This window comes from Hemicordylus capensis, chromosome 2 (assembly GCF_027244095.1).
Source record: "Hemicordylus capensis ecotype Gifberg chromosome 2, rHemCap1.1.pri, whole genome shotgun sequence".
NCBI classification, from domain to species: Eukaryota; Metazoa; Chordata; class Lepidosauria; order Squamata; family Cordylidae; genus Hemicordylus; species Hemicordylus capensis.
The window spans coordinates 156,466,180-156,490,661 of NC_069658.1; the positions used below are offsets into that span (position 1 = coordinate 156,466,180).

A 24,482-nucleotide genomic window follows, 5' to 3' on the forward strand; every position below is an offset into this window, starting at 1 on the left:
ACACTTTCCCTTGGATTCTAAAGCACGTACTCTTCCATATCACCCCTCCACACACGCTGCAAAACCCTGTTTAAACATTCAGATGATCACCATTTACACCTGAGTAACGGACGTGGAGAACATGTCTGTATATCCTTGAATGACCTAGAGGTGGGTACATCCGTGGCAAGGCTCCGGTCCTATCACATGTAGAAGGGGTGCTGCTGGACTGAGGTTCATCTGAACCAGCTCTGTCTTTTAATTGGATTTTTAATTCTGTGTTTAGGCATAAAGTGCTCCCACCATAATTTTCCCTGACTCAAATATTTATTTCAGAAATACATATCTGTCTGCAGACTGTAAAATACAATATTAAAAATAAAATTAAAATATGAAAATATTTTTAAATAATTGGAGGGGGGGACTTTGATTGAAAACAATCTTAAGCATACCTAATGTTTTAGGCTACCTTTGATTGAATTATTCTGCTTCTCCAAATAATATATCTGTTTGCCTGGAATACAGACTAGGATCGTGTATATCCTTGGAAATGGCAGAAAACCCATCGATACTTGTTCTAGCTTTTTCTTTTCTTGGAAGTCTTTCTACATATTTTTGATGTGTGCTGCTTGTAGCATCACAATGTTTGCTTTCCCCTTCAAAACTTGACAAATATTGATTTCATCCATTTGACCGTTGAATGCACACCAGCCATGTTTATTGATATACACTTGATTATACCAGTCTCTTAAAAGAGATTAAAATTGGTGGTTGTTTTTTTAAAATTGGGGGGAAATCCTAAGGATACCTATCTTTTAGACTACCTTTCGTTATTCTGCTTCTCAAAAATAATATAGCAATGCATTAGTTTGCCTAGGATGCAGATTAGAATCGTGTGGGTTTTTTTATTTACACAAGGTACAAGACCTGTGTCAAAATATTATTTGAAAGGCCACATTGCCTTGGCTACTAAATTGATTTTATCTGAAAAATGATCTTTTACTCATTCATCTCCTGCAATCATTTCTGCAGAAGCGGCAGTTTTGAACCGTTTCTGAAAAGCAACATTTCCGTGAGGGGAAGAATAACTAATAATGACACAACTGGTGTGAAGAGCATCTTGAGCAAAGAAGGCCCAAAATATGCAGTGCGTCCATCCAGCTGTGATGGAGCCAACAGAAATGTTCATCCACCAAATTCCATTTGCATCTCTGCAGGCCTGTGGCTAACAAAGGGCATGTTTCTGAAATGCCACTTCTTAGTTGTAAGTCTGCAGAGATGCCAAGATTTCTGTTTCTTCTCCTCCCCAGCCCCATCTATGAGCTCTGCCACTCAAAGAAGTGCACATAACGATAACAGCCACGTTATCTTTCCAAAAGTGGATCTTCTATTACATGCACTCCCCACTTCTCCAAGTGGTGAGATATTCCAGGGACAGTGCTACCCAAATTCTGGCTTTCTCTGGAGCAGCAATGCAGGCTTATGGTGGTGTCTTTGGAATATTGAGATTATTGACAAATATGCAGAGTGAGTACTGGAGGGTAGTAGGGGCACTGCTACAGTAGATAATTAAAAGATCCAGGCCCATAGGGCCCACAGCCAGTGTTCCCTCTAAGGCAGGGCTGCTCAACTTTGGCCCTCCTGCAGCTGTTGGCCTACAACTCCCATAATCCCTGGCTATTGGCCACAGTGGTTGAGGATTATGGGAGCTGTAGTCCAAAAACAGCTGGGGGGCCTAAGTTGAGCAGGCCTGCTCTAAGGTGTGTGCCCACTGTCACATGTCTTTTGATGTCAGCTCAGTTCATTTTAGATCCCGCTCAGGCTGACTCAGGAAGGCCCAAATGAAAACATTAATTAATTGCTGTTGAAGCAATTAATCACCAGTACATGCACCTAATGGCACAGCTTGGAAATGACTTGATTAGCAAGCCAGAGGTTGCTGGTTCGAATCCCGGCTGGTGTGTTTCCCAGACTATGGGAAACAACTATTTTGGGCAGCAGCCATATAGGAAGGTGCTGAAAGGCATCGTCTCATAGTGTCCGGGAGGAGGCAATGGTAAACCCCTCCTGTATTCTAGCAAAGACTCGATGGTCCACTTTACCTTTACATCCTTGTTCTGGCATCTTTTGAGCAGGGCTTTTGCTAGAGTCCTATTAGGAGTGGGTGCTTGGTGCACATTATTTGCTTTATTATCAAATTCCCCCTCTGTTTGTAATAACTTCTTGTGGCAGCCTTGCATTTAAGTCTAATTTGTGTGGGGGGGGGGGGGAGTACTTCACATTAAAATCTCCTCAAATGTTTGATTCCTCTCTCTGTGGGTGTGTGTGTCTTTGGGGGGGGGGCAATATATATGGGTGGAGCAGTTGCCCACTTCCTTCTCTTGGGTCATCGACCTCCTCCTCCATTGAGCCCTGAAGCTGAGGTTGCTGCTAGGCATGACGGCTGGGCTCTGTCCTCTTCACTGAGCCTGGCAGCTGGGTCGCTGTTGAGCATGAGACCAAGGTTCCAGGTATAGAAAAAGCCAGCCCCCAAATGTGAGGGGAAAAGACAGTGCCCAAATGGGAAGAGGCAGAGAATGGAAGAGGAAATAGAAACATTGGAGCTACCGTGAAGGGTTCTTTCTCCTCTGAAGTAGGAGGTCATGGCTCACAAAGGGTTGACTTCCACTCCTTGCTCCCGATAGACAGGAAATCTCAGGTGTTTTTCAAGTAGCTGAAGTCCGTCCCCCTTCTCCCAGCATGCTCAGGTGTGATTCCCCAGTTCCGACTGTTGCGTTTCATGATTGGGCTGCAGAACTCCACAGTGTTGTGGAACTAGAGGTTAGCACTCAAAGGGAGTAGGATAGAGGACGGAAGCCCTGAGATATTAATCAAGGTAGAAACGGAGGTTGTTCCAAGGTTAGCATCGGAACAATTAGTCCCAAAGGTTGGCGCAGAGAGGCATGGCCTGACACCACACTAGTCCCTGATCCACGGGTGGGCTGCGAGACCTCCTACTTCAGAGGAGAAAGAACCCTTCATGGTAGGTCCAATGTTTCTTTCTCCCTCGAAGTAGGAGGTCACGGCTCACAAAGGGACTTACCAGAGCAGTTATAAGTTACCATGGGGGGTGGGGAAGTGGATCAGTTCTGTACCACTTGCTGGAGTACCCGTCCCCCAATTTTGTAGTGCTTGAGAAAGGGAGATATGGCGGGCCATGTGGATGCCCGGCATATTTCCCCTAGCAGCGCATGTGCTGTGAAAGCCGCCGAGGTGGCTGCCCTGTGGTAGAGTGTGCTATGATGCCCCATGGAAGCTGGGTTGACGGGGCTTGTTAGGCTGTGGTGACGCATGCCCTCGGCCAACGAGCTAAGGTCACCTTAGGCACCTTAGAGTCCTGTGAAGTGGTGTGGAGGGGCACGCAGAGGGCCTCGGACCGCCTTAGGTCCTTTGAATGTAGGTGCGTCAGGCCCTGTAACCCTCCAGGGAATGCCAACTGCGTACAAGCGAACGTATGGGCTTGGAAGATTGAGTTTGTTAATATATTTAATTATTTATTTTGACCGAGGTAGGGTCAAAGGACCCTACATCTTAAGGACCAGAACGTCTGGCTGGAAGACGCAGAGCTCCCTTCGAACCGAGAGCGCCCCCCAATTCCGATACTCTGTGTGCCAGAGTGATCATCACTAGGAGAGGACCTTGTCGGATAGATACTTTAGTGGGATAGATGAAATTGGTTCAAAGGGGCCCATGTGAGGGCATTCAGTACCTCTTTGAGGTTCCTAGAAGGAAGGCCATGAATCAGTGGAAGAGCGATATTGGTAGCTCCTCGAAAAAACAAGAGAGGTGGAGGTGGAGTTGAATACTCCCTGTTCTCCTCAGGCTCAGGACCGAAGCTAAGACTGAGGTCTTTTATTTCAGAGTAATGGGTCTCAGAGCCTGGCCCAGGCCTGCCTGCAGGAAGGGAAGGCCGGGTCTTGGGGGACTTTGGCCAAGCATATCCCAACTTTTTATGCCTAGCCCATCTAAGTTGGCCTTTCTGAGGAAGACGGCCCAAATCATCTGGTAATTCCTATTGGTGCTTTGGCGCCTAGTGGCCCAGATTGTGTCTTGCACCGTCCTGGAATAGCCCTCTCTTCGCTAACTGTGTACGGTTAACTCCAGGCATGTAGTAGAGCCATGCCGAGTCTTGCTGAAGCAACAGCCCTTGGGTCAGAAGGTCCGGCCGTTGCAGCAGAGGCATTGAGGCCGTGACAGAGAGGGGTACCAGTCCGGCGAACCATGGTCGCCTTAGAGCGGGGCCCCTAGATTACCTGTGCCCTTCTCTGTCGGAGTTGTGCCATCAGCCTTGGACGGCGACCTACCGGGGCGAGGCCGTCCAGGAGACCCTGCGGCTAAGGAGAGTTGAGTGCGTCCATGTCCTCTGTGAGGTGGTGGTGACACCTCGTGAAGAAGTGGAGAAGCTGGTTTATTAATTTTATCATCATCAATTTCGGCGTCAAGGGACCCGCAAGGTTGGGGGAATCCTAGGGAGGAACCACTTAGACCTCCCCTTTCTTTGTGGTCCAGAGTGGGTGGACTCAGGAGCCAGAGGGAGTCGAGCCCCATGCCCCACTGCTGACCCACCAGCCACGTGCATTCTCAGGCTTTCCGGCTGTTGCAGTGAGTCACTGCAATCGGCCTGTATCTAAATTATCTCGCTTAGTCATAGAGGGACTAACCAGGAGGGCAGGCGTCTTGGAGATGGGAGGGGGGACCACCAAATAAATACAATGCTCTTCTCCCACAGAGGTTGCAGCACGGGAACAGGCAGCTCAGCATTACAGGGCTGCATTATGGGAGCTGAAATCACGATACTCTCCACAGTGTGGCTGGTGGAGGGATCGGAGGCTGCTGGAATAAATAGCTCCATTATCGGAGCTGAAATCGCAATCACCTCCACCGGGTGGCTGGTGGGATCCGGACTTACCACCTCATGCTGTTGTCCCTGTCTGGCAGCCTCTGTGGCCCATCTGGCACATGGGTCCACGTTGTAGGTGCAGCCTGGCTGCCTGCTCATTGACCGCTGAGCACGGTAGCGCATCAAGATGCTCATTGAGCAGACGCCTCTGGTCCTCGTGGGATATGTTATGTGCCCGGTCACTTGTGGCGTGGGTGAGGGGCCAAAGGCTTCACCCAAATGCCAGCTCCCCGTGCTTGGGGAGGGGGTTGCCAACCCCAGGACAAGGCCAACCAAGGTTCTGCAACCAGGATCTGTCATGCGCCAAGGTCACCTGTGGCGTGGGTGAGAGGCGGGAGGCTTTGCCCAAACGCCAGCTCCCAGTGTTTGGGGAGGGGGCTGCCAACCCCAGATCGATGCCAACTAGGTTCTCCTCACAGCATCTGTTATGGGCCAGGACACCTGTGGCGTGGGTGAGAGGCCGAAGGCTTTGCCCAAACGCCAGCGCCCAATGTTTGGGGAGAGGTTCGCCAACCCCAGGTCGAGGTCATTCAGGTCCTCCCATGTTGGTGTCATGCCCAAAGTCCACCTTGCTGGCAGATATTCATGTCTGCATCACACCAGCTGGGCAGCTCACCCGCGTTTGAGAGGCCAGGCCAACCAAGGTGGCCAGAAGTGGGGATAAATAGGAAGCAACCTTATATTGAGCCAAATAATTCTCCAGAATTGACTGGGGGATGCTGTCAGTGGTTGAGCCTGGGAGCTTCTGCATGTTGCAGTCCTCCCACTGACAGTAATCTACCTCCCCTTTAGAGGAGGGAAGAGAGTTGGCTAAGGCAAACCAGGGCAAACTCTGCTAGGCAAAGGGGAGATATTCGCCTTTGCTATCAAGAGACAGCCTCCCCTCCCCAGCTATTAGCTGAGGGTACTTCCTCCTCATTCAAGTGCTAGCCATGCTTAGAATTCATCTGGTAAGTCCTATTGGTTGCCTCCTGAGAATTAGCATAGTAAGCTAAGTAACCCAAATAGGTGCAGTACTTCCTCCTCTTTAATAGAAGGGCGGTTGCTAGATGGGTCTAGCACTGAGTCATGGCCAAAGGTGAAGCTGAGACCTAGAGGATCAGCATAGCCACAGGGGTTGAGGCAGGGATCAAGATAAGGGGCCCCACCAGGGGCTGCTGCCTGTTGGAAAGGACAGGGGGGGAAAGCAGCCCTCTTTCCCCTGAGAGTAAACTTGAGGGGTAGGGAAAAAACCCCTCCATTAAGTGGCTGCTGCCACGGAATAACAGTGAGGACGATTTTAGGCTTGAGCCATTTAGACTATGAACTGGCTCCAAGTTATTTTACTCTCAGCCTAAGCAAATTCCGCTGCGTTGTGCCTCTGTGCACTCTGCTATCATGAATAAGGGTTTTTCCTTCCAGAGGGAATTCCCAACAGCACTGGTGATTTCTTGCTGTGTATGTCAGCTTGATTAATTTCATGTGTTACATTATCGTGAAATAGAAAACAATAGAAAGCATTACACAATTGAAACAATATAGGTCTCAATATTCTACTACCAGAAATATATGACTACCCCACTTAATATGTCATCCTTTCTTTCTATCTATAATTCATCATATTTCTGCTTTCATTCCAGTCCAAGAGAAATCTATTCAACACATTGAGATTACTTTGTGTTTACAAGGGAAGCAATTTTAAAGTATTTGGTGAATTTTGAGCCAGCTATGCGTGCGAGCCTGCAAAGCTTGTGACTGTCTCTGCATCTTCATTTCATTGCATTACTGGGCCTACATTCCTGAACTACTGCATTCTACTATTGCGAATGCAGGAAATACTCCTTCCACTGCCATATATTTACAAAAAGCACAAACGGAGTTAGCTAGATTCAGAAAATGAAGCAATGATCCACAGAGAATCCAATTACGCCCCTAAAACATACATAAATGTAATGTATGCCATCGGGTTGATGCCAGCTCCTGGCGACCACAGAGCCCTGAGGTGGTCTTTGGTAGAATACAGGAGGGGTTTACCATTGCCATCTCTCGCTCACTACGAGATTATGCCTTTCAGCATCTTCCTATATCACTACTGCCTGATACAGATGTTTCCCATAGCCTAGGAAACATACCAGTGGGGATTAAATACATATCAATTGGCACTTTTATGACAAATTATACTTTATAAAAACAGTTATTAAAAACATAAAACATACACAATTAAACACTAGAAATAAGTTGACAAAAACATAAGAATATGATTGAATCCTATAATTTATTAACAAAGTATATTCTAAGTCCAACCCCACCAACATCCACAAGGAAATATTACTGTTCATGACGATACATTCCAAAGTAAGGTATCATATTTCTAGTGAGATTTCTGGGCTTTACTTGTTTGTGTTGGATCATTTTGATAACTGCCCTGTTATACTTAGTATTGTTGACTGTGAATAATTCATGGACTGATCCACTAAAACCCTTCATTCTGTGTTCATATTCAGACATCAGACCCATTCACATGTTATGTTCAGCACTTGCACAATGAGTGCTCAAGGAGCACAGGGCAGACACAACTCTGTACAGGGACAGCTATCAAATGTTATGTTGCACATAGGCACAGCAGTACCTTCCTATCTGTAGTATACATTGGAGGGGCCTGTACCCAGGTTCACTTTTTAAATGAATGTGGGCACAGAGCCATTCACACAGACACATGTGGTACGAGTGTACAGACATCTCTAGGCTTCTGCAGCTTAGTGCACTGCACCCTGACTGCATATGGGGCTTGTTTTTACTCTGTATTTAAATTTAAAACCATCTTTGAAGAATCAGCTGTAATACTTCACAGGACAGTTTGAAATTATATACATGAAAGGTTAACTGATACTGATGAACAAGAATCCTCAGCAGTATAGTGGCAAGAGTGATTAACCTGGATCAAATCGACCTGGTTTAAGTTGCTGCTCTATCAAGCTGCTTGCTGAGTCACCTTCAGCAAGAGCTTTTTCCGGGAGCATCTTCACTTTGGGAGGGTTAGTGTGCGGCCACATATTGGCCCGATTAACCCAAAGTGCCTGAAATATTTCAGAGGGCACTTCACACACCATTCAGGGGTTTCCCTCCATATTGGAACCTAGCCCGGTTGATGTCCAGGGTTAAAAAATCCTCTTCTTGCATCGGCATATCCGTTATGCCCCAAACTTGCAGTAAGGCCTCGTGGTAAGGCCTGCTGTCTAAAAAGCCTCCCGGATGCTTTCCAGACTGGACACAACAACAGTGTCACTACATGGCCATTAATTGTCCTTCCGCACTGCCTGGGTTTCTACATCGCACTCCGTGCACTGTCAGCAAGGTGCCGTCCACATTTCCAATGCCTTCTTTCAGGTTTTCTCTTTGCAATACGGTGCTACAACCTTGTAAATAGATAGCTGTATTTTCCCAATGCAAAAGTTTCATGCAAGCTAGAAAAGACTGCTCCCCTGGTGTTGGATTTGTGCAACAACCGCTTTTTACGAGTTCAAAACGATTTTGCCAAGCTGAAGTCAACTACCGCTGTTCAGCGGGTAATCTGGAAAATGCCCTGGGAGCTTTCAAGATGACACCTTTCTGACAGCACAGGGTTTGCAATGTTGAAACACAGGCAGTATAGAAGCACACTTGACAGTAGTGACACTTTTGTAGTGTGTACTCTGGAAAGCGCCCTGGTCAATTTCTCTTCCTCTCAGTCTAATCTCTTGTGCAGCATTGTTGTGAGGATAAAGTTGAATAACCCTGTATTCTGCACTGAAGTCCTTAGAGGAAGAGCAGGCTATCAGTATGAGAAATAAAGAAGGAAAAATTAAACATTTTCTTTGAGAAAATGAGTTTTCTCTCTTTTTAAAAACAGGAAGCCAGCACAGATGTAGTGGAACATGAGCATAAAAGAAAGTATCACTAGCATGTTTTTGGAGAAGTTTACCAGGTCTTTACTCCAAAGAAGAGGAACTTGAGCTACTAACTATTTATTACATGCTATCCATGTTCAAGACCGTGTTCCAAATGACTGGTATATGAATGAGATTTTCTCAATCAATGTTTGCTGGAGAAAAGTAGGTGGATTTTGTCTCTAAAAATAAAAGCTGTGCATTGAATAAAGATTAAGCAAGCACCTGGATTATCTGTGCATCTGAAAGATTTAACGGATTCCATTAAGATTGTCTGCTGCTTCAAACTGTCATCAAGATGCAAACAAAATATGGGAGTTCGGTCAAAGCAGGGTTGTCACAACCAAAAGATGCTTTTCATCTAGAGGTGTTGCTGCAGTTCATATTTCCTTCAGAAATATGGGCCCTGGGAGCTCCTAATGCTCACTTCAAGTGTTTGAATTGGAGGCAGGCATTTGAATCTGAAGGGGAATTTCCCCCTTCCTTCCAGAATAGGCAACTTCCAACCCGAATTATGGTTGGAATTTGCTCCTGGTTGCAACCCAGCCGCCTCCTCTAGGGGCTCCAGCCCCCTCCTCCTGGTTGCAACCCAGCCTCTTCCCCTTGGCTTGCCTAACACATTCCACCAGGTAGTGTCTCCACCTGGGTGACAGCTTTCCCCTTCAAAGAGACCGGATGGGACATGCCATGCCAATGCAACCAAGAGGTTTGCCATGCCGATGCACCCAAGAGGTGTCTGAGCCCATCCACCACTGCAGTCCTCAGCCTTGTGGCACTTCCAAGAGAGCAGCAAAGGTCCGGAACCAGGGGGTGTCCCAGGGTGGACACTGAGGCTGGCTATGAGCCCCAGCAGGGCCTGTGTGGTGGGAGCCCCCTATTGCACCTGGCCTTTCCCTCCTGGAGGCCAAGCGCATCCTGCACGGCCCGGTGGAAAGTGTGCACAACACCACAGAAGTGCACCAGTGGACCATGCGTAGCAGCCCTGGCTGTGTTGGCTGCATTGTCAGTGAGCAGGAAGCCTTGCTGGAGGGCTGGCTCCCCAGGAACCCAAGAATCCACCTACTGGGCCGTGGCTGCTGGCAGCTCCTCTGACGTGTGGTCTGTGTCCATAGCCTCCACATGCAGCACAGCCCCCCAGGGTCATGCTGCACAGGAAGAGGTGTCCACGCCACCAGCGCCAGAGGCTCCCCATCTCTCCTGCCCCCACCAGTGCACAGTGAGGGCCTGGAAGGCAGTGTGCAGCCCACTGCAACTGGCCCACAGAGCTGCTGCATCACCATCGCCCAAGTCACTCTGGGTCCTTTGCCCTGCTGACCCATGCCCTGCAGTGGGAAGAGTCACTAAGGCAGAGCTCCAAGTGATCTCACACCGTGCTGCCATGATGCTGACCGGCCACCATGCTCACCAGCCCTGCTCACAGCCCTTTTCAGTGGTGGTGGGGCTGCTGCTTCCTTCAGGGACACCTCCATCACCACTCTTGGTCTGGAGCTGAGCAGGTCCAGGAATGAGGAGAGTGATGACTTCCTCCTCACCCTCAGACCGGGGGCTTGCACTGCTAAGGGGGATTGGGAGGATGGTGAGACCCATCTGGCTGGGCTAGCAGCCAAACAGTCTGCACCTCCTCCACAGTTGCCACCGGAAGAGCATCTTCCCTGACAGGGTAGGACCTCCCGCCAGCTCCTGTTCAGCCAAAACTATTGGCTGTGCTTCTGCTTCATCCGAGTAGATGTGCCTGCATAGAGCCGGCAAAATCAGGAGCAGGGGTGACTTGGGGAGAAGGCACCTGTCACTGCCCCCCAACTGCGACCAGCATCACCCCTCCCTCTCCCTGGCAGTCTGCTCATAGATCTTCCTCCTACCTGCCCAGACATCTTTGGGGTGTAAATTGAATCACCAATTCTAGACGGGGGAGGGGGCATCTAAGAAAGGGTGGGGGGCGGTCTATATTTTTGCTGTCTTTGCCACACACAAGGAGCTATAGTACTAAAGTGTACACACACACACACACACACACACACACACACACGTAAAAAAACCCCAACAAAACCCACCCCAAATAAAAAGCAGGTCTTATATCCGGGGAGGCCATTTGGGTGGGGACAAATGGTCAAGCAACAACAATGGGCCGAGTCTAGTGGTGGGGTCTCCCACTGAAGACCCCCCCCCACTGCAAATTAAGAACCATCCCCCTACACACACACAAATTAAGTCCCCCCCAAATAAAGAGCAGGCCTTATATCTGGGGAGGCCATTTCCGTAGGAGGAAAGATCAAGCAACAACTATGGGGTGAGTCCACTGCAAATTCAATATCATCCCCCTACACTCACACACACAGTATTCTTACGTGGCTTCTAGAGAGAACAAACAAGTATATTTAAGCAAATATGCTTAAATGTGACTGAACAAAAGTGTTTTTAAAAGAAAAATTATGAAGACGATACTTCCCACTGAACTGCACACACCCTATTTTGCATTGAGAGTCCTGTCCTTAAATGAGCTGAATGCACTATTTTTAAACCCTCTAAATAATCTCCTCTTTTGAGAGGGAGAAGATGCAGACCACACAGCAGAAACAGAGGCTGAAAAGCAGATCGCAGAAGCAAAGGGAGATGGGAGTCAACCTAGAAAGAAGCATTTTCTTCTTCTTCCTGTTTCTTTGGCAGTTTCCTTCTCCCTCCTCCCATTCCCCGCTAAACAGATGGATCCAAATATGTACCTCCTGAGTGGCATCTCTCTAGCTCTTTCCTTGGGATGGAATCCCACCCCCTAATTCTCACACCACCAGGAAGGAAGAGGAAAACACAGGCTCTGCTCTCAAACCTTCAGCAGACGATTGTCTTGTACACCCTTCACCTCAGGGAGAAACAGATCTTATGCAACATGTGTCAAGCTGGAGACGGGTTGAAGCTGTGAAGAGAGAAGAGGAGACCTGAACTTGAAAGCCTTGCCCAAAGCAAAAGATGCAGAGCTGACCCTGGGAAGAAGAGAGTGAAACAGCTTCCAAGCAGAGCAGAGCAGGGGCAAGAAGAAGGGCAAAGGGAAAGGCAATCTGGAGCTGCCTGCCTCCCTGGACACTCTCTGTGCTTTCCTCCCTGCTGCAGGGAAGAGAAGAGCTTGCATGTTGCAAGGGAGAACGGAAGGAGGAGGAAAAGAAGAGGAAGTGGCCAGGCAGGCAGGAAGTCAGTCCCTGAGAGGAGCAATCTACATATCAAAGGGATAGTGTCAGAGCAGTAAAGAAGTGATGGCCAATGTCTTGACCCCTCTTGCCCTCTGACTCACTAGTCTGTGTCCCCCTCTCTCATTGAGACATGAGCCAGTGCAAAGTCCTTCACTTCCAACACAAAGAAGTCTTTCCCAGAGGCGTAACTAGGGGAAACGGCGCCTAGGGCAAGCACTGAAATTGCGCCCCCCGCCGCCACCCCCCCCAACATACATCTGACTGACACACATGTTTCAGAAAACTTTTATTTTTAAAATTTAAAAAATTACAAAAATTACCAAAAATTTCAAAATGCAATAAATAACCAAAAATGCAATAAATAACCAAAAATGCAATAAATAACCAAAAATGCAGAAATTGCAACCCACACTCATTAATTTTCTAATTAGCAAACTATGACATGCCTGAAAATCATAACTTGGCCCTCCTTGCTTTCATAGATGCAAATTGGTCTATGATGCCATCAAAGTTAGTTTGGTCTGTTTCCTCTCTCTCTATGCTCAGCAGAGCAAGATCACAGAGTCTGCCTTGACCCATGGAAGCTCTCAGACTGGAAAGTATCAGCTTTAACTTGCTGAATGATCTTTCACAGCTGGCAACGGAAACTGCAATGGTCAGCATGATCTGTATAGCAATGCGGAAGTTGGGGAAGGCGGCGTCATCTCCATATTGAACTATAAATTTGAGAAGCTGTTCCGGTCCTGCTACTCTCATGTCGGTCTGTGCTGCTAGCAACATTCTGCAGTCCAAATTCGCATCATATAGCTCCACATCAACATCAGTGCTGTACATTTGGCAGAAATTTTCACAGTTCTTTAGGTTCTCTCTGTCAGCACTGTAGCACAGTCCCTCGATATCGAGAAGGAACCCAAACTTGGCATCAGTGTCATGCAGGCGAGTGAACCTTTGGTCCAGTTCTTTGTTAAGACGGTCGAGTGTTCCCTTCATGACTCTTTCCATCTCCTCCCTAGCTGTTAACCCAGCGTCTCTTGATTTCTCACCAGGCATTGGTTTTTTCCGTCTCGGATGTCTTTCAAAGTCGACATCCCATTCTTGACAGAGACGAAGTCCTACGTTGAGTGCCTCACTGACCAGCACTTCTCTCTCACCATCCAAACGATCCTGGAGGGCTTTCAAATCCACAGCAGCATCGTGGAAGTTCATGCTAGGATCCTGCAGCCTCTTTTGAACACGGTCAATTTGAATGAGGATCTTATTCCAAAAACCTAGTAGAGTCAGAAAACCATAAGTCAACAAGTGGTTGCGCAGTTGCCCTGCATCACTTCTGCTTTCAGTGTTCTCATCTTCATCATCTCTCATGTCCTGAAGAACTTGAAGTATCTCCTCCAGGTGGTTATTGCGCCACCTCTGCTTCTCCTTCTCAATCTGTGACTGAAGTTCCGCATCAATGAGTCCTCTGTTTCCAGCTATATTTCTTTCCATTTCTTTCCACTGTGCGAAGCGCTCCCGATGATTCTTGGCATTCTCATGAACAGGAATCCTTTCAGGTGCTTTCCAGTGGCTGAATCCACTTTCCTGCTCCAATGTTGACTGATGCTCTGATCGGGAAAAGAGAAGACAGCAGAAGCAAAATGCTGACCTCTTAGAAGGGGAATAGACCAGTCATTTGCGAGTCACCTCCTCACCACGGCCACTTCCCAATCTCTTCCTGAACCAAGTCTTGTTCATTGCACGGTTTTTAGTTGGTAGGAAAGGCCCCTCAGAGTTCTGGAAATACTTTGCACCCAGCTTTATCATTTCTGTTCTCGGCGTGTCGGTCTTCCAGTATCCTGGTCAAACTGCAGAAGTCCGATGTCATGCCGCTCAATCACTTCCGGCCTAACAGTTAGAGGCTCTTGGTCAGCATCCGGTTCACTGCACATAGTGTCCTCCTCCTCCTTGGGTTCAGTCTCACTCTCATCAGTAGACTCAACATCACCACCGGCTTCCCCTCCTGTCATGTCCACACAATCTGTGGCAGCTTCTTCATCTGACTGGACTTCCTCCTCCACTTGTGGCGGATGTGCGCTTGATCCACCTTCATCTGACTGGACTTCCTCCTCCACTTGTGGCGGATGTGCACTTGATCCACCTTCGGATTCCGAAAACACTGGAGCAGGTGCTGGTGACTCTGTGGAAGGTGGTGTGGAGCTACTTGTTCTGGCCCTTGTAAAGAAGGGCACGAAGAACCTGCTCGACCTCTTGGCTTCCTCTGCCTCCAACCTCCGCCTCTTCCGTCCTTCAGCTCCACTCGCCTTCTTCCGTGGCATCATGATGTTCTCATCTATAAGGGAATTTGTTCATTATGTCAACATCCCACTCTTCCTCCAAGGAGCCCAGAGCACCCCCACACCTATGTCTGCATTTGACACCCCTGGTTACACACTAATGCTTTCCAGTATACTGGAATTCTTGGGAGCCAGCACACCCCCACACCTGTTTCTGTATTGAGGTCGGGGCGTAGCAAGGTTGTATTGGGCCCAGAGACAAGATTTAAAATTCCACCCCCATCACTGAAGCTCAGCTCATGAAGAAAAGAAATATTAAATAGAACATCATCCTAAATTATATTTTAAAAGGTTTATTAAATTGTGGATGATGCAAGTCAATTAATAGTACTAGAGAAAGACATGATTGAAGTGTTTAAATTAATTCATTTACAATAAATTACACTGCTTAACATCAAATTGCATTTGACCTAGAAATGTTTGCTTTACTTACATTAGAAGGCTTGTTACTAAGCGCTGGTTTGTGGTGGTTGGTTGTGCCTGCAGTTCTTCCAGTCAGCAGAGGTGCTATTATTGTTTTTTGAGAGAAAACAGTATTTATTTTTTGTATTTCAATTTATTTATTTTTATAGTTTATATCCCGCTCTCCCTCCAAGTAGCCCAGAGTTGTGCACTACATACTTAGGTTTTTCCTCACAACAACCCTGTGAAGTAGGCTTGTGTCTCAAACATCAGAATTATGACTGTGAGATGGCAATGGTCTCAGGCCTACATTACTGTATCATAGCAGATGGACATCCAGGTCCACTCAAGGCAAGAGGTTAGCTGTATCATTGCCCCTCAGTTTTTGACATTAAAATGGGCAAAAATCCAAATCACTCACACATAGTGTAAGAAATCCTGCCCCATGTGTTGAATGCAGTATGGTATGGCTGCAAGTTTCATTGAGGTTTCTTTCATCACAAATGATCTCATCAGAAAATATGGTTTAATTAGCTGGGGGCTGGGGCTCAGAAATTAAATTCATTTATAAGCTTTCCAAGTCAGTTCAGTGAATTTAATATTCCCCATCCCTCCTCAATTACAAAATGCACAGTGAACTGTGAAGTGAAAAGGCATGCAATACAGTGTCAAGTAACAGGGGACCATAAAATGAATTTGAAATTGTGATCTGTGGAAAATGGATTGATGAATCCCCTGCTAAGTGGGCAAAGAGGCAACTTTTAACATGGTGATTCTCTTTATTTATTAGTGATTTGGTGTCCTGTGTCTCCCCCCTCCCTGCTGTGCAGACCAAAAAAGCAGAAAGACTGCTATGAAGCATGTATTGTTGCTGCTATAAGAACATACGAACAGCCCTGCTGCAACTGGGATTTAGGGGCATCTGGCCTCTGAGGCTGGAGGTGGCCCACAGCCACCAGACTAGTAGCCATTGATAGTAGCCATTGATAGTAGCCAACCTGCTCTCCATGAATTTGCCAGTTGAAGAGGCTCTCGAGTTGCAATACTGGGAAAGATCCTTTAGCAGGTAGCAGCACTGGGAAAGCAGCTGCCAGTCAGAGCAGATAATAGTGGGTTAGACAGAGCAATGGCTTGACTCAGGAGAAGGCAGCAGCTTCCAACTTTACAGCCATAGGAATCTGTTCCAACACAGATAGTTCTCCTAGGTTTCAGCAGCATCACAGTAGCTGAAGTTTAACGTTGTGTATAGCTTTCATTTAGCGAGAGTTATCGTCTTTGGAGAATAGTCCAGAGACTATAAGCTGTGTCAAGCTTAAAGGCTCCATAGCAATGAGACTATGCAATTCTTGCTAAATGAAAGCTATGCACAACATTAAATCACAGCTACTTGGCTGGGCAAATCACCTAGCGCTAGTGTTTTATTTATTTGCATGTTGTGAACAAGGACAAATCTATCTGAAACTCTTAAAACCAGTAAAGAGCCATCATTCTAAGGCAAATTTAAAATATTTAAGATTTTTTTTTATTGAATCCTTGGAGGGCACAAATTATGATTAAATACAGTTCTCCATAAAGATGTTTAATGTTGCTCATCTAAGCTCCAACAGTGAATCTTTGATTTCTGAACACTTTAGCCCATTCAAATTTGAGATATAGGATTCAGAATTCCCCTCCATAAAATTCAATTTCCCTTTTAAAACTATTGATCAGTCAGAAACTGTTTATTGTCTCACTCACAAAATGCCAAGGAATAAACAGTTAATTTAAAAATATGCCAAGAAAATGTGCCATGGTGAGCATGGGGAGGTCCAATTCTCTTCAAACGGAAAGCAAGATAAAATGTAGGCCACTTTGAAATATGTGACTTCTCAAATAAGTGATATAGGGAAACCATATCATTTTCAAAACTGAGTAATTTAGCTAATCTTTTATAAATTTAGAAGCACTTGTTCATGTGTTAATGACGTGTTTTCCTTCAATAATAACAAAACTAGATAAGAAGGGGTAGAGTTGATAAAGGAAATGTGCACTTGTTACATTCTGGAGTTTAGGAACTTGTGTGCCAACCTTTGCATGTATTCATTGCACTTAACATTGTACACATTGTCTTGATGGAGCAGACCAAAGATCCATCCTCAACAACACCCTGTCTCCAACAGTCACCAGCCTTCTCCTGATGTTTGTCCTCACATAACTAGATATGCAAGGGCATAGTCACCTTTGAGGTTAGACAGAGCAATGGCTTGACTCAGGAGAAGGCAGCAAATACTCAAGCCGAATGAAGCGCCACTGAAGCATCCTTGATCATCGTCGAGCAAATGAGACGAGTTGCCCGTTGCCAAGCTCGTTGGAAGCCCGTTGCTTCCACAGCTCTTAGCTCTAGCAAAGGAAAGCAGCGCTGGCCCGTGGGGGACCTGCCGAAAATTTCTCTGACGACTTTGCTACCTACTCAGAAGTCTGACCAGCGCCTCTCCTCCTCTCCTGTCTAGCAAAACGGCAGGAATTCCAGCCCCCCACCAGTGCTCCAGCAGAAAGCAGAGACGAGATTGATTCCCCATTGCTGGCTGCTGCTGCCCCAACCCGAGGCATCCACTCCCTGCTTTCTCTCCGCGTGCCCATCGATACATAATTCCCACCAGGGATCTGCCTGGCCCGAGCACACACCCAGCACGATTAGCAAGTGCAAGGACCAGTGCGAAGCCCGGCACCCGGAGCAAGAACTGATGCCGAAATCTGGATGGTGCTTGAGGGGCGATCCTAAGGAGGCTTTGGCGGAAGTAAGGCACGCTGGGGGACCTTCCTGCTAGCAAGTTGCGCCCAGGCTCTCTCTGCTTTGGGAAAGAGAGAGCAAAGAATGGCCACTCGCAGCCCAAGTGCCAAAGCGAAGAGCTGCGACCACCCAGCTATTCCCCCTTGACACACAAGTTAACACAGTAAATTACAAATACAAGAGAGATCATCACACACACACACACAGACACCTTGTCCTTGTCCACTACGCTTGCTTTATTGTGTTGTGATGAGGCAGGCAGGCTGAATCCTTCCTCCGCTCCTTGTCCAATGTATGTGCGCACACACAGACACAGCCCCAGGCAGCAGCAACACAAACGCTCTTGTCCGACTCCCACCCTGCCTCGTGGTCACCGCCGATGCACGCAAGACGAAGTCCACGTGCAGGCGGCGAGCTCTCCTCCCAGGCCAGACACGCATGCGCGGCGTGTCCTCCTCCCTCCTGACACGCATGCACGACTGGTGGCGGGGGGCGCCGCCGCGGGGCAGGGAGTGAACGTCAGCGGAGTGATATGAATGACGAAGAAGAAAGGGAGACGAAGAGAGGTCCGTTGATGACGCCGAAGCAGTAAGCAGGCAGGCACTGCAAACTTTAGGTGCCCGCGCCGCGGCACCCAGGAGCAATGGGGGGGGGGTCAGGACCGGGGGAAAGGGAGGGGGACTGCTGTTTGCAGACTGCCTGCTGCACACACACAACAATTTTCGCACACACAAAAATTGGGGGGAAAGGCAGGGGATCGGTGGGGGCACTTTTTTGCGCCCCCTACCGAGCGGCGCCCAGGGCATGTGCCCTGCCTGCCCCCCTATCATTACGCCCCTGGTCTTTCCTCATCTTCTCCCCATTTTCCCTCCCTGAGAAATAGTTCATTTCTCCCTAACTAACTATCCCTCCTCTTACTAAAAGCTGACTGTCCCTTCCCCCACAACCCCCCAAAATGACCCCAAACAAAACAAACACACTCCAACACTAACTTTATCACTGAAAAATAAATAAATAAATGGATGGATGGATAAATAAATAAATATGACACAAGGACAAGACAAAGACTAGAAAAGAGACACAGACAGACTTTCAAACACACACACACACACACACACACACACAGAGACACAAACAGAAATGGACTCCCACACTCTCTTTCCTCTCTATCTCTCCAACTCCTCTCCACCTTGCCTCCTCCCTCCTCGCCTAACTCTCCCACAAAGAGCAGCTGAGCCCCGAAGGTGTCATAAAAGAGGATGTGTCACGATCCTCAGCAATGGCCATTGATCCTCTTGCCTCTAAAGGTCTCTTAACAGGTGCCTCTTTGCCCAGTTGGCAGCAGATGTCTCCAAGTCCTGAAAAGTGGCGATTCTCTTCATTGCACAGAGGTGGGGGTTCAGTTGGCCCTATCCACCCCTGCATAGTAACCCTCCAGTGACAGTTGCTGGTGTCTGTCTTAGGTTTCTTTGTAGATTGTGTGACTTTGGGGGACAGGGATCCATCTTTATTCCTTTATTCTTACTCTGTGCAAACTGCTTTGGAAACTTGTGAGCCAGCATGGTGTAGTGGCTAGAGTGCTGGACTAGGACCGGGGAGACCCAAGTGCAAAATCCCCATTCAGCCATGAGACTAGCTGGGTGACTCTGGGCCAGTCACTTCTCTCTCAGCCTAACCTACTTCACAGGGTTGTTGTGAGCAGAAACTTAAGTATGTAGTACACCGCTCTGGGCTCCTTGGAGGAAAAGCGGGATATAAAATGTAAAAATAAAAAACAAATTAATCAATAATAGCACTATAGCAATAGCACTTACATTTATATACCGCTTTATAGCCAGAGCTCTCTAAGCGGTTTACAATGATTTAGCATATTGCCCCCAAATTCTGGGTACTCATTTTACCGACCTCGGAAGGATGGAAGGCTGAGTCAACCTTGAGCCCCTGGTCAGGATCAAACTTGTAACCTTCTGGTTACAGGGCAGCAGTTTTACCACTGCGCCACCAGGGTAATAAAGTGGTATATGGCAACTTGTGTCGAAAAGTGGTATATAAATAGTAGTAATGGACGTTTTTTCAAATCTCACCCTTCATGTTCTTCTCTCTGTTTATCTGAGAAATCAGAGGACTCTCTTCACCACCCTGTTTAAAGCGACACCACCACAGGCCCCTCAGAGCAGACCCCTCCACCTCCATTCATCCCAAGAGCCACCTTGGTTGCTGCCATGTACTCTTGTTTCAGCAAGACACGGGGACTCACATTCCTTCCGGGCAATCTTGACACTGCTTCACATCTGAGGGGGCACACATCGGTTTGCTGGCTTTGCCCTCTGGGCACCGCTCTCTATTCTTCCCAGAGTGTGGCGATGCTGTCACTTGCCTGCCAGGAGGCAGCGTGGAGCAAGTCGGGGGCTGTTTGGCCTCCTCCACTCTGCCTCTTCATCACTGACTCTTCCTCATTCTCCAGCTGAGGGTGGCACAAGCAGCAGCAGCAGCAGCAGGATTCTCCATCCTTCCCTTCCTTTGGGTCTCAAAGCAAAGAGCTGATGCCCCAAGTGGAAGGCAACTCAGAGCAGCTGCCTGGTGCCCCCCCCCCCATCTTGTTTTGGCAACAGCAGGGCTCTCTGTCTCTCACTTCCAATGGGGCTCCTTCAGTGGAAGTGAAGGAGGGAGGATGCTGCTGATAGTGCAACAGTCAACAACAGAGCAGCAGCCACTGGTCTTCTCCATGCTGCCTCTCACCAGGTGCCCCATGCAAAGAGCCAGCACGTTCAGCAGAGCAAAATAGGGTTTTTCTTGTATTCCCCATCTAAACCAGCTACCCTCTAACCACCCACTAGTACTAGCTAGCTAACGGGGATCCCCATTTAAACTCTAAAGCTAAACAGAACACCTATTTAAGCTGATTCTAAAGAGCACACAGGCAGGTAGCAGTGATTCTCTCAGCAGTAGCAGGAAGAATGGGCGGGGTGGGGGGGGAGGTGGAATCCAATTCTCCTCTCTTCAATTCTCTCAAAACAAAAACCACAAAAAAAAAAAAAAAAGGAAGGAGAGAATCCACCCCAGCCCAGGATGGCATAGTTGGCAGGCTGGCAAGGCAGAACAATGAATGGTTAAAAAAAGAAGATGGAATTCTCTTCTTCTCTCCCAATTCTCTTTTTGAAGCAGCAGCAGCAGCAGCAGCAGCAGCAGCAGGAGAAAAGGCAGGCTGCCGGCAAGGCTGAACAATGACGGAGGCAAGGCTGAACAATTAGGCAAAAGCTCTCTCTTCTCCCACGCACACCCCTGAGAAAAGCCCTCCGAAAATTTCCACCACCCTTGCTGTTCTTTGACCTCCCCCTGGCCAATGGGGGTAAATTTTACTCTTGCAAAGCCTTAAAAGGAAGAAGGAGGCAAGTGCCTGCAGATCAGCCCATGCTTTCGCTGACCAATCTGCAGGCTGGAAGGGCGGGAAATTCAAACTGGCATCAAAACCCAAAATGGAGACTGAAGGAGACAGACTACCAGAGATCGCAAAATGGAGATCTGAAGCAACAAATCTTCTGGAACCCAAACAGGGGCGATTTGTTTCAGCTACAAAACTTTCAGATTTGGACATTGGGCAATTCGTTTTGTATACAAATCGCCCGAAACAGCCCATCTCAGGTACAAATTGTTTTGTACCAGAAACCTTTCACATATCCCTGATCACCAGGTAGGGCTGAGAGAGACTCCTGCCTGAAACCTTGGAGTCACTGCCAGTCCGTGTAGACATGAATGAACTAGATGGACCAACGGTCTGACTCGGTATAAGACAGCTTCCGATATTCCTAGGACACTGGACACTTTGCATAGGTCCTGATTCTGTAATATTATTTCAGTTGTTATTATTCCAGAGGTTATGATAGCATGCCTTTAAAAAAGAAAAGAAATGAAAAATAAACCATACAGAGTCTCAATCCAACCTGACAAAAAGAACAGCAGAAGGGAGAATTCTCTTTTTCTAATATTGCAGTCTAAAAGATGCAATGTAAGGCATCTCAGCTAAGTACTGTATTAGCACAGGCATTCTCCAAAGAGCTTATGCTTTGATGAAAGATGGAACAATCAGTATGTGAAGAAGTTCCTCGGGAGTGTCTATGACGTTAAGAAAAAAATGATACCAAAATAGAATCCATTGATTTTTTAAAAAAACAACCCTATCAGTATTGTGTTGGGACTCATAATAATGGGTTGTATAATTCTATTTTTCCTCACGTATGTGCAATGGGAAGGTCATCAGGGGAGGAAAGACATATTGGAGGGGGGAGCAGGTCCCAGGATTCATTACTTGTTTTGTGTGACTCACCATGGAGGCTCAACCATCCTCTCAGGGTTGGAGACCAAGAAGAGAGGCCTGAAGGGCCCATTCCTCCCAGCTATAGATGTTCATGGTGGCATCTCCCAAAGGAATGTGTGTGAAGAGCGTTGGCTCTCGAAGACGTGCCTTCTTAAGTGGGGACAGATGAGCAGCCATTCGACTGGGCTTATCATAGCTGCTGGTGAGGCAGAGCAAGGTGAGGCTGCAGGGCCCTGTAGCAGTCCAAGGGAGCAAGCTGACTCAATAGCAGTCAGAAGCAGATGAAGCCCTCACATCACTCTGAACTCAGACTGCCCCTCCTGGACTCAGCCTCCCTGCCTGGAGAGTGGAAGCCCCAAAGGGGCAGCCTTCTGGGAGCCAGCACTACGAGGGCACGCCAGACCCATTGCTGCCAGCAGGAGAATGGACCCGCAGGTGAAAGGGGTCGCAGGTGCAGCAGCACCACCATCGTCCCAAGACGCTTGGGGTCCTTTCCCATCAGGGGCGTAGCAAGGTTGGAGTGGGCCCAGAGACAAGATTTTAAAATGGGCCCCTCCCCAAAGTCCAGGGCCTCCGCACACCCCAGGCCCCCAAGGATTTAAGTCTGATATTCCAAAATAAGTATGCTGCCTGCAAATACATTTCACTGAATACACACACACACACGTCACAATATATAGTGATATACATTGAGTACTATACATTTGTATTACTTTTAATGCCTAGAACACACTAGAAAGATGAATTATTAAAATGGGCCCCTCGCTGTAGATTAGCAAAGGAGACTTTCAACCATGCAGGGTGAACCTATGTTTGTTTTCTCAGAATTCTGAACAAATTCAGTCAAGTTTGATTGCAGGAGGTTTTTCACAGGAGGCTTTTAAAGCCCTTTAAGACACATCTCCTCTGGAATGGAGGTGCTGCATTCACATGTTGGCCAGATTTACCCTGAAGTCCCTGCAAGTTATTGGGGAGCAGTTCACACACAAGAAAAATAAAATAAAAGCACCACACATGCTTCACAGTTCTCACTCAGACCTTCTGGGTTGCAAAACAACTTGAACATAAGTGCATTTATAAATGAATGAATGAATAAATAAAATTAATAAAATACTGTTCCAGAAGTTTTTGCAATTTTCTGCCATGAAACAAGCCACTTATAGGACTTTTTAGATAGTTTTTTTTAAGTCAGCAAATTTTCCAAGTTGTTTCAAAATAAATATTCAGAGACTTCTCGGTCCCTCCCCCCCCCCCATATCCAAGCCCTATGGCAAGCAGATCCCTATATAAGGGGGGGGGGGGCGGGAAAGGTAACCACAAAAAGGAGTTCACACTCTACCTGGCAAATGCTGGTCTGGGTTAAGCAGGGCAGCAAGAGGTCTTCTGCTGCAGAGAACACTCTGGCTGCCTCCTCCTTCCTGGCTTGCTTGGGCCCTACTCGAGTTCAGGCTTCACTGCGGCCCACACGGAGGCCTCCGTGGAAGCCCCGCCCACCCGCCGATCAGCTGAGAGGCGGGAGAAAAGGAGCTCTTTGCAGCTTGCCTGCTGCTTCCATTGCGGGCCAGCAGAACAAGCAGGAGAGACGGCGAAGAGGGCAAGTGGCTGAGGGGCCTTGGGGCTGGGCAGGGGGCAATGGGGAGTCACGTGAGGTGCCTCTGGGGGGCCCCTCCAGGCAGTGGGGCCCCCAGACAACTGTCTCCCCTTGCCCGATCGTTGTTACTCGCCTGTTTCCCATGCTGACCCATGTAGGTGCAGACAGTATCTACTACCCACTACTACCCAGTACCTGCTACTCAGTAGGTGCAGAAAGCATGTCTATGGTCACTAAGGCAGAACTTGAAGTGATCCCACACCAGGCTGCCACCATGCTCACCGGCCCGTGGGTGGTGAGGCTGCTGGTTCCTTCGGGAACTAAACCATCACAACTGGAGACTGGCATTGCTAAGGGGGATTGGGGGCATGGTGAGACCGATCTCCAAGCGAGACCACTCTGGTTGGGCTAGCAGCCAAAGCAGTCGGCACCTCCTCCACAACATGTATTCAACATCAGTCAGTCACTGCCCATCCCTTTGTCTAGTGCACACAGAGAGATGCAGCAAGTTCTCATCATCACTGGCAAGAAGCAAGCAGCCTGGCCTCTATTGGAGGGTTTCCTTGTCTCAGCTTCAGGATTACATGTCAAAAGGATCTTCACTTTCAAAGAGTGTTCTAATCGGAGGCACCTTCAGCTCAAGATGCAAGTGCCTTACAGTTCTGTGTCCCCCTTGTGAGGAACCAGCAGGGCCGGTGCTACCATTAGGCCAACTAGGCAGCAGAGTGCAGACCTCAGGGGGGCGCAGAGTGTCGAGTGTCAATGTGTTTGCCTAGGGCGCAAAAGAGTCTGGCACCGACCCTGGGAACAAGTGCACCAACATCCTACCGTTGGTTTTTTCTGCTAGTTAGATTGTCTTCAACATGTTCCAAAGCCCAGCTTTCTAGGCCATATGGAAGTTTTGATGCTGTCCATGAGATGTATTTGACATTACGAGAGGGAGGGAGGGACAGAGAAACCTCTTCATTTGTCTCTGCTCAGGAGACTTCCGTGCTCCTTTTGAAATTGAACGTACTGTAAGGAAGTTGCTATTATTAGCTCTGCTGTGGAATACAAAACTACACTTCTCTTG

At 47.8% G+C, this 24,482-nt stretch overlaps 1 protein-coding gene across 2 annotated transcripts; it reads right to left on the reverse strand.

Annotated features, from left to right (window-relative positions):
• Positions 1-12,275: 12,275 nt before the first annotated feature.
• On the reverse strand, positions 12,276-23,263 carry LOC128345369 (uncharacterized). Of its 2 annotated transcripts, none has more exons than XM_053297229.1 (3): positions 23,159-23,263; positions 14,766-14,839; positions 12,276-14,328 (listed from the first exon to the last, which is right to left on the reverse strand). In XM_053297229.1, the coding sequence occupies exon 3, from the start codon at positions 13,485-13,487 to the stop codon at positions 12,456-12,458; it is 1,032 nt and encodes a 343-aa protein (XP_053153204.1). In that variant the 5' UTR covers positions 13,488-14,328; positions 14,766-14,839; positions 23,159-23,263; the 3' UTR covers positions 12,276-12,455. The 2 variants fall into 2 exon arrangements, with proteins under 2 accessions (XP_053153204.1, XP_053153205.1); XM_053297230.1 differs by lacking the exon at positions 23,159-23,263 and adding an exon at positions 19,762-20,051.
• Positions 23,264-24,482: the final 1,219 nt, after the last annotated feature.

Bases quoted from the DNA above. Each gene is read 5' to 3' on its own strand.
- LOC128345369 (XM_053297229.1), bottom strand. From the start codon at position 13,487: ATGGAAAGAAATATAGCTGGAAACAGAGGACTCATTGATGCGGAACTT.